The sequence below is a fragment of the Cryptotermes secundus genome, unplaced genomic scaffold, assembly GCF_002891405.2.
Source record: "Cryptotermes secundus unplaced genomic scaffold, Csec_1.0 scaffold41, whole genome shotgun sequence".
Lineage (NCBI taxonomy): Eukaryota > Metazoa > Arthropoda > Insecta > Blattodea > Kalotermitidae > Cryptotermes > Cryptotermes secundus.
The window spans coordinates 239,152-254,227 of NW_019731215.1; the positions used below are offsets into that span (position 1 = coordinate 239,152).

The following is a 15,076-nucleotide window of genomic DNA, read 5'->3' on the forward strand; positions in this document are numbered from 1 at the left end:
CTTTATAAATCAGTCACTCTATTGAAATGGCCGAAAAGGAACATGCGTCCATTAAAGAGTATTAAAAGGTTTGGACGGTTACACCCATACACAACCACAGGCAAAATTATAGTTTTGTATATTCAAATTCTTATGTTTTTGGACAGCAGACAAGAAGACAAAAGGTTCTGGACTGAATGGTAGCAAGCATTACCCAAGTTCAATCTCCTCTTAATTTCATCCTGAATCAGGTTTCGATCTGTTATTGTTGTTCCCAAATATCTGAACTGTGCCACATTTTCAAAACATCTGTTACCTGTCTTTATGTCACGATTTTGCCCTGCATTTTGGTGATGAGACAGTAACATATACTTAGTTTCCTCTGTGGTTACTTCTAGACAAACCTCTTTACTTGCATCAATTAAAGATTGTGTGTTTTTCTTTATGGTATCTACATTATCACCCAGTAGATTCACATCACCGGCATAGACCAACAGGTGATGTGTCCCGTTTAATTTCAGTCATGAATGTAAAAAGTTTTATATTCATAACGCGACCTTCTCAGCATGGTCTATTTTGTCCATAATTTCTTCTATTTTCCATGGCAGTGCAAGCTTCTTAATATGCGTTGAGCATATCTTGAATCTTCCTTATCAAATTTAATACTTTGTATTCTTTTCGTTTCTTCTGATTTAATAAATTTCAAAATGGGAGAACTATTGAAGATGATAAAAGATCTGGCCATCAAACAACTTCAAGAATTGCTTCAAATGTGTAAAATATTTTTCCCAATCACTAAGAAGCAAAGAGAGAGACACACTGCAAAAAGCATTCTAGAAAAAGTCGGGGAGGGGGGGGGGAAAATTGTAATCAGTGGAAAAAATGGATCTTCCAGTATGATCTCGAAACAAAATGTCAGGCTCAAATAGAGATGTTCAAACTGAAGCATGCAATGGTCAAAATTAAAGGTCAAAACCATAATGATTTTCTTTTTTGTGCATAAAAGAAATGGGCAATTACAAATTTGTTCTGCCATAAGAAACATTCAATCAAGCATTCCAAATTAAGTTCATGAACTTGCACTAATAGAAATTTTTCATGTTCTCAAAACTGACACTTTTAACAAAGAGATGCAATTTAAATCTACACAAGTTTTCAGAGTAACAGGATGGTAGTACTACAAGCTCTTTAAAAACCATCACCAGTAGTGATTCCAAATATGGCAGAAATATTAGAATGTGTGTATAAAATCAGCATTAGATGTTTTGAAGGTGGTCAAACCCACCAACAGTTTTAAGAGTTACTTCACTGTCACATTTCATGGGACATGGATCTTTGGCGATATTCATGGCTTTATTCCTCTGCAGTTTTAGTGCAAATGTAAGTAACTCCAGTGAATTAAAAGGTGTGATATCAATGAACTAGAGGAGGCCTGGAAATGGAGGCAGACACAAGTAGACACTGTCTATCTAGTTCTAGAGCTTTTCTTTCTTTAAAATGTTACTTTTAAGTGTCTAAACCATTTCTCAGCAACAGGATATACAGAATGCATACACTACAGCCGACACGAGAAACAGAGGCATTATACATGTGGAAATACCCTTTATAATACCAGCATGTGTTCATTCCCCAAGCTCTTTAATCAATACTTCAGCATCTGCCTAGTTCTGAACAACTATTTCCATCCCCCCTCCCCCGCAGAGAAGTTACATAATCGCCAAACTGGCTAACAAATTCTATGAAGCAGAATATTTCTTCAGAACAGTGGGCTGCTTGGCTACTGAAGACGATCCATAGTTTTTATGAAATCCAACAGTTCAATAACATGTTCATAACAGTTCACCACTGGTTCCTATCCAAAGCCAAATTAATCTGTTCAACACTCTACTGCCCTCTTTTTGATCCATTTTAATATTATCTTACCATCTACAACTAGTTCTTCAAGGTGGTAACTTCCCTTCAAGTTTTCTGACATTTCTCAATTCTCCTATTTGTGCTGCATGTCCTGAATATCTCATCCTCCCCATTTGGTCAACCTAGTATTATTTAATGAGGAGCATATATATGAGTCTTCTCATTATGTACTTTTCTCCATCCTACTCTAATCTCCTCCCTCTTTGGTCCAATTACTCTCCTTGACACCATGTTCTCAAACACCCTTAATCTATTAGTATGGCTTCCCTTTACCATGAGACCAAGTTCCAGACCCATACAGGTAGAACTATATTCTTAATAAGCTTATGTTTTTAAACAGAGAATTGGAGACCAAAAACAATTCCAAACTGAATTTAACGTATAAAATGGTACTACTACTACATATATTTCCAATGTGCCTAATATTAATAGTATACTATTAATTACATTTCTTGACATAAAAAAGTAATTCAATATGAAAAATTAAAATTATATAGAACTAAAGAATTCCTGGAAGAGTACTAGAATTAAATGTAAACACAAAAAGACAAATGGCATGACTATGTAAAAATGAATGTCATCAGAGTAGGGAAAAATTTTAATGACACCTCAAAGAAAGAGCAATGTAAGTGGAACTTCTTATACATGTATGGATAGAACCTCAGAAGAGGTACAGTAATAGTCTTCATATTGACTAACCACACCAACTCTTTCTTTTCATTTAATATCCATATTTTGACAAATGCAATTCAATAGAGACAAAAGTTACTGATACTAACTCTGCCACTTCAAGCTTGAAGGATGTTCCAAGACCACGGTGCCCCACATCAAGCCCTTGCCACGTTTTCTTCCATATGCGACTATATGATACACTCATGTCACATTCATATCCACTGATGGGGTGCACCACCAAGTAGTCAACTGTAAACATATAAACAACATTATGGACAAGAGTTACTTTTACAATGAAGTCTTCTCAGGTGATCAGCTGTGTGATGATGAAGAATGTCTCTGTCTCCACTTGACATAATGAATGTTACAATGAAGTCTTCTCAGGTGATCAGCTGTGTGATGATGAAGAATGTCTCTGTCTCCATCAAGGGTTGACATAATGAATGTTACAGCCATATGATATATGCCTCTGTCTATCCTAGTGCAGGCTGAGAGAATGGTGGCAGTCAGTGATGTCCTTCTCCAGTATGGGTGGCTGGGGGAAGAGTGAGTAGAGTCAGGCAGTGAGTCATCATAATCCATGATGCTTATTTTGGACACTTTCACACTCTGACTGTTATTGGTACTTCTTGTTGATATTTTTTGATGGTCCTCCCTTGTAAGCATGTTGGTAGGCAGCTATAAGAAAGAGCTTGAAGTTTCACTGTTGAAGCTGTTGGCTACATCCCAACAACTTTGACAGGGATACTGGATCCACCCTAAGCTGTTCATTAAACACAGCCACCAACATGCTTCAAAAAGGGTGGACCACAAAAAAACACAGACATGGATGATCAACAACAGGCAGCATGTCACAATGATCTGGATAAGTACCATGGACCATGATGACTTACAACTTGATTTCACCTGACACCCTTATGGTAGTCTGTGCTGAGACAGCTGAGTCCATACTTTGCACGTACAAATACCTGCACCTGTATCACTCATCACATCAACCCCTGATAATGAGGCAGAGACAGCTATGGAAACACCTTCACATGGCTGATAAACTGCTACAGAAGATTCAAATCTTATAAACTACAATTACCATTTAGAAAAAACCATTAACTATAGGACTATCCTATAGATTTATTAAACTTTACGACATAGAAATAGAGGGCGTTAAATCCCTTTGTACTATGGGGTTGGCAGCAGGAGTTTAACCTTAGGGAAACAGGTTACAGATGGTGAATATGGGATTTGAAATTTCCCAGTATTGTGGGGTTATAAGCCACATTTTACTTCAGGGGTAAGAATATTAATATTGAAGAAATGCAATACTCTGTCAGTTGGACTGTGCACATGCACTGCTGCAACAATGCAATATTTAGTCATTAAAAATTACAAATAATGGTTGCTCAGAATGTAGAACCATTGGTACTTCACAGGCAAAGATTTATTTTCAACCACCTAACAGAATTTCACCACCAGCAAAGCTACTGGCATGAAAAGATATATCATATAATGTACAGCATAAATACTCTGAACCCAGTGGCACACATTTAATACCAGTTCAGTGTGCACGCACACATTAGTCCCTGTAATTCACCTTCATGTGGTAAATCTTGTAAGCACAACCTATAAAAAGACCTATATTTCATTTGGGACTGTACACAATATTGGGTATTTTTAATGGCCTTCTGGTGTGATGCTTGCCTCTTGCTTCACAAAACTTACACATATGTCTAATCCTTCTTGACTTTTGATAACAGTGAAGGAATCCCACATGTAAAATGGTCTCTGGCAAAAAATGTTCCTATAGAACTTTCCATGGCTGCTTCACAACCTCCACGCTCTCATTACAAACTAGTCTGTCAACCCCCTACTCCAGAAAATTAAGAAGTATGGTCTTCTGTTTGATCTCCTTCTGACACAAGATGTTCACATTTAATAGGGCAAGGTTACAGAGGTGAAAGAACAGTATTCCCACCATTTCACAGACTTTCTTTCAAAACAGTAACATGACAGTAGCTGATATGATACCTCACCACAAATCTTGTATTTCTCATAAACTTTTAGTGGCAGTAATTGTTGTAACTGCCTCAATGAAAGAAGATCAGAGGGGAAGCCAAGGTCACACTTCTGTAAGCTTATTGCATCAGTCTGCCATGTGACACAGTGCTGTATACATTCCAAAAGAGACTATTTTGAAGGAGATGGTAGCCAGAACTGAGTGTAAGAAAAGCCAGCATTTATTATTTTACCTATTCCTGGTACTTTCCGATAGCACCTCATATGTTACTGATCAGTGGTGTGAGCACCAGCATACTCTTCAAAATTAATATCAACTTCTGGCTTCACACAATTCAAATATTTTCTTCAGAAATATCTATGTTTGTGATTAGGCCTCAATGACCAAAAAATTCTCTTTACTGTGGCAGTTTTGTTTCCATCATAATTCTGCATCAGTCTGCTGTCTGGTTGCTCCATGTTTCCATTCTTGCCGTCAGTGGTTAAGGAACTGTCTCACTTTCATCACTGTTACTGCTTGCAGTATCTTCATTATTTTGGGTCTCCTCAATTTTATATTCATCCAAATCTTAATCAGTTATAAATTCAGCTGTCACATTATCATCAATAATGACAGAGAGTTCAGCTGTCACTATCATCAATAATGACAACACAGAGAAAACCCATTACTTGTACTTGGTCCTGGATTTTCCATGTCACGAGCAGCAAAGTGAATCAACTGCTGACCTCAAGTTCCAAACAAAATGTGGTCTATTTTTAGATCAGGAGATGTGTCACTCCTTGGCCCTCGAGACTGTAACTTCATTACAAGGTGAGAAGAAACAGAAAAGAATTGAGATAGAGAAGAAATGAAGCAACATTACTGCTAAAAAAACACACGCTGATATGGTGAAAAGTGAGCAGCAATAATCTGTTCACAGTGATGCCATATTGTATACTATAACAGTGAATTTTACTCATGAGCAGTAAAACTGCCAACAGTGAAACATTCACGATGATATTACAGATAGTTTTCTATTTGCTAATTTTCAAACCGTGAGTTGGTACTAGTATCAACTCTGGTCTCTTCATAAAAAGAGCCTGTTGCTACTTGTAGCAATACTGGATGCAAAGTGCTAAACATAATATGAATGAAAGTACTGTGTTTCTGGAAATTATCCAATGCCCTGTTTTTATTTAAAACATCATCCTATCCCTATTTAAAATACAACGTTTTGGAGACTGGATTCTGACTCTGTCTTCAGGTGGAACCACTCCCTATAGGGACCAACTCTACTGACTGGGTCCAACCGAATACATTCCATCTCAAGACAGAGACAGAATCCAGTCTCCAAAGTGTTGTGCTTTAAATAAAAACAGGTCAACAGATAATGTCCAGAAACATAAACAGTTGTATTAATATATTGTCACAAACTTTTAGATCTTATTATATGAATGGACTGGTTAAATTAAATTACAAGTGTCTATTCAAAACGTATTTCACAGAGACCAAAGAATATAGTTACAAATAAAAAAGAGAAGAAACAAGAGACACAGCTGTAATACTAACATTTCAGCTGACCAATAGGACGATGGCTGCGGCTGGTAATGGGAACAATGGCCTGACCCTCACTGGAGCTCATCATGCTAGGCAAGATATAACTGAACCCAATATGGTAGGGAGGGCTGTTCTCAACTGAGGATGAACTGTACATGTAATAATCCATCATGTATGCCTGTAACAAAACAAACCCACACATTTCATGCAAGTCTTGTGTGTTTTGACTTACTATCTCTGATTCTCTGGAGCACTCACCACTTGTAGGTACACCTCAAGAGAGGTCAGCCAGATTGGCTTCGATGGCATGAAACAACAGGCAATACTCTGACCTCAACATACTTCATTTCTATACTACTTTGTACAAGACTGAAGCAATGGATTATGGTATAGGGTTCAAACTTTTTCGGCACCTAAACCACAGCAAGTCACAAATAAGTCACTTAACAGAGTGAACTCCACATAATGTCAGCTAGGATCACTGCCATCTCTGCACAAGCCATGTGCTTGTGATCCTCATATGACCATACCAGTCTGGCCAGTATAGTCACATCCAGGGCTGCCAATAATGTAAGCACAGCTGACTGTAGGGTCTGCATGGTAACTCTGAAAATCCAGCAATCCCCAGTGCTGAAACTATTAAATCCAGTAAGTCCCTCTGTTGAAGGTATGAGAGGCAAAGAACTGTGGCCGTACTACAATCCATGCCAGCCAGCTGCATGACATGCAATCCTCTGAAAATCCTGCTAAGACACTTGTGTAAATATTGCTGTATATTCCTTTAGCTTCTGGACACATATCAGAGTTGAGACGATACTCCACCAATCTGAGTGTATCTGTAGGCCTGAATATATGAGAGAACTAGCTGGTGTCAAAAAGAGACTTGTTCTTGTTGATCATCAAACCAAGGAAATGGATAGTCTAGACCAGTGTTCCACAACCAGTGTGCCGCGGCACACTGGTGTGCCGCCACAAGGTGAAAGGTGTGATGTGAACTTTTACCTATTGTAAGAAATTAATTGTCAAATTTTATTTGTTTTATTTTATCCCAGTTACCGTGTTACATATGCTTGTATTTTATACTCAGCCACTGCACTGATTAAATAAGATGATGCTTGTTTATTCTTTATTACATACTGTGATTTTTTATGTACAGTAATGTTGTATTCTAAGAAATTAAACGAAAATTATTTACTCACAGTTGTTGTTATATCATAGTGTTCATTACTGATTTATTTTTATTTTTCTCGCATCTATGCAGCTTCTTTGATATGCTTGCCACATATTCTGTGTACGTGCTTTTCCCTAAAACTGCAGGGATTAGCATGGATTTTCCTGTCTTTTGTAACACTGTTTTGGTATTTGGGCCTGTTTGTTAGAAGTTAGAGCTTCTCCAACTTTATGACTTTCTTCCCGTAACGATGCACCCACTGATTGTTGGACTTCATTTAAAATTATAAATATTTCAAAAATAAGTTGGTATAGTGTCACTTCTTCCGTTTGAAGAGTAGAGATCCCGTGTTTTACAATTGTTTCAGTTCTATCACAGCTGTGCTCTGAAGTAGATCGCAAATTTTGGTCACTAGTTAGAGAATTACAGATGGGTCGATTGAGATGTCCCCGACTGTATGGCCACTTGCTGACAGCAATAAAGTGGTGGTGGACACAATTAAAGAACATTTAGAAATGCTGCAGCAGAAATTCAATAAGTATTTTGGAGAGAGTGTACAAGATTTCAACTGGGTTCGTGATCCATTTATTGTGAATTCCGAACATCTTCCAATTAATATACAAGACAACAGTAGTCTCTAACGCCTCTGGTAGATGGGGGAAGCATCGAGATACCGCTGAGCCGGTAGAGGCTGAACTCGCTGGCTGAGTCGGGACTGATGGCACACACCAGTACCGGCAGGGAATAGAGACTGGTAGAATAGCACAGGGGGACGCACAATGGACCAACATTTGGTCTAAGTGCATGGGGAAACCCACCCTCTCCAATACAATACAATACAATACACATCCCTACTAGAACTACAAGTCATAGAAATCTCTACATAGCCTGCTGTAATCACATAATCACTCAGATGCATCTGTATACCACAGACTAAGAAAACTCGAGACATTACAGACAACATTATAAAACCAACCCCATTCACAATGTCACCCAATTATACTGGAAATAACTGAAACCGAAATCATTTGGACAACAGCAAAATAAAGATTACTGAATACCCAAAAACCTTGCCACAACAGCCAAAAGAAAAACTTACGTTATCAACGTAACAAACGGCACCCTTGCCCTCATTGAGTGGATCAAGAATCCAAACAGAATTTGGAAGAACTGAAAATCAGAACACAGTTTATCGACTCACTTCCCTGACTGACAGTAAGAAACCAACTACTAGGCTAGCTATGTCTCTACTAACAAGGGCCTTCATTTCAGATCGTGGAAGGGGAAAAGGTCACATGGTAGACAGGATCATGGGACATAACAACTATAAATGTTTCATGGCTTGGACACTTCCAGGGAGGGGAATAAATGACATGATGATACCAGGCTGGAATGCACTACTCCTAAGCCATCTGAAGAGAAAACATGGTTCGCTTCTTTCAGTCATACCACCAATGAGCTGAGAGATATTCCCAATTCAACATCACTTGTGATGCAAGCAAAAAAGGTGTCATCTCATTGCTGACAGAACTTTCTTCTATTTGTGGTCATGAACACCTACGACCATTTGGGCCTTTCATCAGCCCCACATGAACAGACAATGGACTAGTAGACTTAGGACTGTTCTGTCATATCATCTTACTACTCATTTGTTCTGAATTTTCCTGTTTTCTTGGATATTATACACATATCAAGTATCAGTTCAATCTCATCTTTGTGCAACTGTTATCCTCTTGTATTTATATTTGAAGATGCCATGGTCAACTTTTAACATCCTGTACAGTACCAGTCTGCAAAGCTAACTGAGATGTCACAAATGGGAGGTAACCCTGCAGGCCAAGAACATGTCACATGAAAGGTAAATGACCTTAGCATGCTACTACTGTGCACAAATAGACTGGCTGCAAGCTCATCAGGTGTGGAGCAACTGGTGCAAAGATAAAAGTTAAGAACACATTTCCCATACCAGTCATTCTGAAGAGAAAGCTGAGGTAATCATACTGTAACATGAGAGAACTAGGCAGATGAATATATATTACTGCTTCCTCTCTGCTACAGAACCCCTCGACACAGCATGCAACAAAAAGCAATAAGATCTTCCCTAAAAAGCTCACATCATGAACAAGGCTTATGTTAAAAATACATGTGCTGTTAAGGAAACTGGCTTACCTTGAAAGCTTATTGGCCATGGAAGACTGAGTTCAAACAAAGTGGCAAATAGTGGTCATAATTTATGACCTAGTACCAGGAAAGACCATATACAGAAGTAAAAAATTTCTGGCACTATTTCTATCCAAATCTAAGATTTAGGAATATGTGACAATGATTTATCAGTTAAAGATGAGACAAGAATTTGACAAATTTTTAATGATGAACATGAGACTGAGAATTTTCTCTAGTAGGTTGACTTCTTTCTCTGCCATAATTTACAATATTAGAAACTGAAGTAAGTTCCTGTTTCTGTTGTCTCCTTCAGATATTTGCCACAGGAAACACTGTATTTTTGTGAAGTTTCACAGATGCGCATGTCAAACTGTGTGTTCTGTATGTTTAACCACCACAACCTTTAAGCATTAATGAAAGAATTATAAGTGTGGGGTCTGACACTTTTTGACCTCTTTCCTTGAAATGACCTGTCACATTTATGGTGAGAAACACTTGCATTGGCACAGAATCTGATGATGTTATAAACTGGTGAATTATTGCTTTGTTTCACAACTTGGATGGTACTTTTGCTTTTGACCTAGAATCATATTTTTGTCTCATGAACTTCCTCATACACTACTTTCACAGCAAGATAATGCATTTTGTAGCATGGGAACATTAAAAGCTTAAAATGATTAAAAAGTTCTAAAATACATGGATGAATGAATGAATGAAGAAATGAATGAATAAATAAATGAATCATTAAAATTCATTACATTAAACCACAGGTTTGTGAAACGTGAAAATATTCAAAACAATTGTAAAGAAATATAATGCACAATGTGTATACAGAAACTGGTCATTTCAGACTTTTGCATACAACTATTTATTTATTTTTAATAATCTATATTTTGTCTGAAGTTCCTAACTTAAAAAACGTTATAAATTTATTTCATTTTTGGATATGCTGTGCTGTGGGCATTTAAAATTGATTTAAAACCTGGAAAATCGGCTTTTAAGACTGGATTTGTAACCTGTACATTAAAGGTTAAAAACTGATATTTGTGAGTAGTCCTATGTGTAAGGTTTGCAAACACTGAACAACAAGTAAGCTAAAAGAATCATACCCAATGCCCATACTTGCTTGAATAATTATGAGAGTGCAATTATTATAATCACAATGTATAACTGCTATCCCAATATGTGAAATGCATATATTCTTATCACTAATGATACAAAAACATCTTACAGAAGCAGCACTATAACTGATGCAGTTAAATCATAACAGAGACCACTTTCTACACAATGATCTGCAAACTTTCAAATAATTTTGTGCAAAAAAAAAAAAACTGAAATAAATCAATACAATAGATATGACAAATGCACTAAAACAGCAAACACTCTGATTAATACTGTCATTTTTACTTCACCAGTCCATTCTTAATATCCTTGTTTTTTGCATTAACCAAATATATCCAAAGTCATCACTGCAAGGGGGAACAGAAATATGTATCAATTATACAACAGGCTGATACTCACCACAGCTTCAGGAAAATGCATGCTCACACTGAAGATTATACAGTCATTAGGATTGTATGCTCGTCCAAATTGCTCCTGTAGCTGGAACTCCCACTCATTCTCATTCATTACCTACATTTTAAAGATGAACCAGTAACCATCAAGACGACTAATTAAAATAAGTGACAAAAGGAGAGAGAAAACACATTTCACTGTGGGAAGATACAAGAAGAGGAGGTCCAAAACAATACAAACACATATGTCAAGACTTGAAGATGATACATGTAATGATCTGAAAATACTTTCCAAGGGTTAATCAAGCAGAGACTGAGGCAAAATCATTCAGATCATGTAAATCACCATTCAAAATTTCAGTTAAACGAAGCACAAATACTGCAAAGCTTAATGTAATATTAGGCATAAACCCTACATAGCCCACATAATTAACGCAGAAATTCACCACACGAAGATTTCCTCTTCCAAAAGCCATATAACATTTTACATCAAGACAATTGAAACTTGGAAAGAATGTGCACCTAAACAATTTTACAGGGTTCTTTTGGCTTTTAAAAATTCTGAACATATTAAAAATTTTTAATACTGGAACCCTGAGTGAAGTCTCGAAGGACAGAGCCAAGTGAGCGAAAGACTGTTTCAACCTCTGGACTTCAAACAAGAACAAACTGTGGGTGTTTGTTTGTTGTATCGAAAATCAAACTCGTTTCTGTGAATGCAGTAATGAACTTTCAGTTTTTATAAAATTCAGGAAATTTCTGATTGGCTGAGCAACTGTTAGCTTCTCAGGGAGGACTCTGCTTTAAGTAGTTACTCAACCAATTAACCAGCACCATGGAGTACAAGCACCCTTGAGAAGTTGATGATCAATCAGCTAGTCAATGAATTTCCTGCCTTCCATTATCATGATCACACCAGCCTGCCAGTGAATTCTATTCTGAGCTACATAAATCCAGCCCATAGCCTCATACCCTATTTCCTCAAGATCCATCTTAATATTGTTTTCCTATCTATTACTAAGCCTGTGGTTCTGTATGGGTGTGAAACTTGGTCTCTGACATTAAGGGAGGAACATAGACTGAGGGTGTTTGAGAACAGGGTGCTGAGCAGAACATTTGGACTGAAGAGAGATGAAGTGACAGCAGGTTGGAGAAAACTGCATAATGAGGAGCTTCATAACTTGTACTCTTCTCCAAGTATAATTAGAATGATCAAGTCAAGGAGGATGAGGTGGGCAGGACATGTAGAACGATTGGGGGAGACAAGGAGTGCGTATAGGATATTGGTGGGAAAGCCAGAAGGAAAGAGCCCACAGGGAAGACCAAGGCATAGGTGGGTGGACAATATTAGAATGGATCTTAGATAGATAAGATGGGATGGTATGGATTGGATAGATCTGGCTCAGGATAGGAATCAGTGGAGGGCTCTTGTGAACACAGTAATGAACCTTCGGGTTCCATAAAATGCTGGGAAATTCTTGAGTAGCTGCAGAATTTGCAGCTCCTCCAGAAGGGCTCAGCTCCATGAGTAAGTAAGTAAATAAGCGGCCTCCGTAGTCTAGGGGTAACGTTACCACCTCATGACTCAAGGTACGCGGGTTCAAACCCGGTGGAGATCGTGGAATTTTTAAGGGCGGAAAAATTCAGGGAACAAGTCCTCCGGGAGGGACTTTAAGCCATGGGTACTGTGTCGTAGATTTACGGCATGTAAAAGATCCTTATGTCTCTAGGAGACCTCTGAGCAAAATTAGGCAAAAAGTTTCCTGCCCAAGTAGTTTCCAATGCCTCCGGTAGATGGGGAAGTTATCAGGTACCACTGCCATCCTCGCTGGCTGAACAGGGCTGATAGTGAGCACCAGTACCGGCAGGGTATGGCGACTGGTAGAATATCAAAGGGGGACGTACAATACATTATTAGTCGCGGTGCATGGGAAAACCCACCCCCTATTATTATAATAATAATAATAATAAATAAATAAATAAATAAATAAATAATAATAAGTAAATAAATTGTTTTCTCATCACTTGTTTTTTAATAGCACACCGTAAGTTACTTTCCGAATATCCCTTGTACATACACCCTTCAGCATTGTCCAGAACTTTATTTCTGTAGCACACTGAAACATCAGTCCCTGATAATTATTACAGTTAAGTATGAGAAATAACTAACATGTTACAAGATCATGGTGTTCTATGACATGATGCACTGTAATTTGATAGACAGTTACCAATGTTCCAGCATAATTTGCTGTCTTCAGCTTCAGGGTATAAGCTGAAGATGGATGTAGCAGGTTCCTACCATTCACCACTATGAGAAATCCAAATTATACAATATATTTTATCCTTTAATAACACACCATTCTGAATCAGGCTGTTACTTTGAAATCATCTCAAAGCTAGAATTCTGAGCTCTTTTCACAAGCAAAATAATTTAATTTTTATGAGGGGACACAATTGAGGTCATTCAGTAAGGTTCTAAAATTCAGTCTTTCTCAACACAACCAACTATGCTCCAGCAGTTTGTACAGTATGCACCAAAATTTGCGGTTCTGAAACTCGCGCATGTGCCTTTGTCGACGGGGCATAGCTCCAGCCGCACGTGTACCCAGTAGTGAAAAGGAAGTTATGTTGTGCAGTTGTTGTTGGAAATGGGTCTCTCAACGGAGGAAAAAGTATTCTTAGTTGAGTATTATTTCGACTCAAACAGAAGTGGTCGCCAGACAACTCGCTTCCTTGGTTGTGAGCAGCCACATGTTATCATCCAGAAACCGCTACATAGTACACGCGTGATGATATGGTTTGCCATCTCAGCACACTGTATATTAGGCCCCTATTTCATTGAGGATAAGGAAGGCAATGCTCTTACCGTTACCCAAGAACGCTACAGGGACATGGTGATTGGACCATTTCTTCAGGATTTGAAAAGGTTCTGTCATGCAGGGGGCCTTCACATGAACAGACAGTGATATCAATTTCAATTTCAGTACTGTATTTTTGGCGCATACTGTAATATGTGTAAACAAGAAAGTGGCTGCAATGTAATTTACAGACTCTCTACCTGATTTACAGTAATAATTTATGGACCATTTAAGCTGATTGGATTTTTACAAGATAACTAATTATACATATAAATATTGTATAAAACATATTCTACACAAGGTTGAAATCTGGTATGGCGAAAGGGTACTAATATATATAGCAATATATATTGTCATGTGTTAGGTGACTAGACACAGGGTTTGGATTGATTACTGCATTTACTGGACCTTTATGACCTGTGACTACACTGTACATATGTGTATAACACACACACTAGTCTTCTCAGTCTGTTATAGTCTTCACTATGTATTGCCTAGTTATGGCTCCCAACAGTGGAGACCCCTGTGCTTCTATGCTGACACCCCTGGCAGCCAGAACCACCCAACCACCTACTCCTGACAGCAACTAACTCACATTCTAAACTGACTAAAAAACTCCCGTCGGTTCTCCTTATATAGCCTTGGCATGAACTACAGACAAAACACTGCTTCCAGCAATTCCTCTGTTGTTGTGTGGTTACTTGTTACAGCAAAACACTCTTACCGTGCCACTGTCTAACAGTGGATGCCTTTTCTGGGTCTATTCTGGCTTCCATCCGTCATGTCACAATATGTTAAAATAACCTGTAAGTCTATGAAATTCATCATACAGAATAGAACATCATCATTATAACACGGTTCACAGATAATTTCATTCCAAATTTCCAACAAAATACTAACAGCAATCTCTGTGATTGGCCATTTGTCTCGCTCCTCACCAACATCCTGTGTATCCATGCTCTCCTCAAAGATGTCTGATGTTGGTGTATATTCTACAAGTGTCCTTCCTTTTGAAAGCATCAGAGGGGTAAGCTTTATATGAACCTAAACAATGCAAAACATATTTAAAGTATAAAGTATAAATTATTTTTCAGAAAAAAGGATTGAAGAAGTTTGTCACAAGTTTGTCTAAAAAATTAACAAACTGTGTTATTTTCATAGGCTACATCCTGTTGTGTGTCACAGACAATATATAATATATAGGAACTACGCTACCGTCAACACAACAAATATTTCAGTTATTACATTAGATCTTTAT

At 37.8% G+C, this 15,076-nt stretch overlaps 1 protein-coding gene across 1 annotated transcript in view; it reads right to left on the reverse strand.

The window, feature by feature from the left end:
* Positions 1–15,076, reverse strand: part of LOC111866397 (glycerophosphocholine phosphodiesterase GPCPD1) — a gene marked incomplete at its 3' end in the record, with an annotated part of 56,870 nt that overhangs the window by 19,112 nt on the left and 22,682 nt on the right. The window contains 4 exon segments of the mRNA XM_023855299.2: positions 2,673–2,814; positions 6,125–6,290; positions 10,968–11,078; positions 14,719–14,862. Coding sequence (XP_023711067.2) covers positions 2,673–2,814; positions 6,125–6,290; positions 10,968–11,078; positions 14,719–14,862 — 563 coding nt within the window.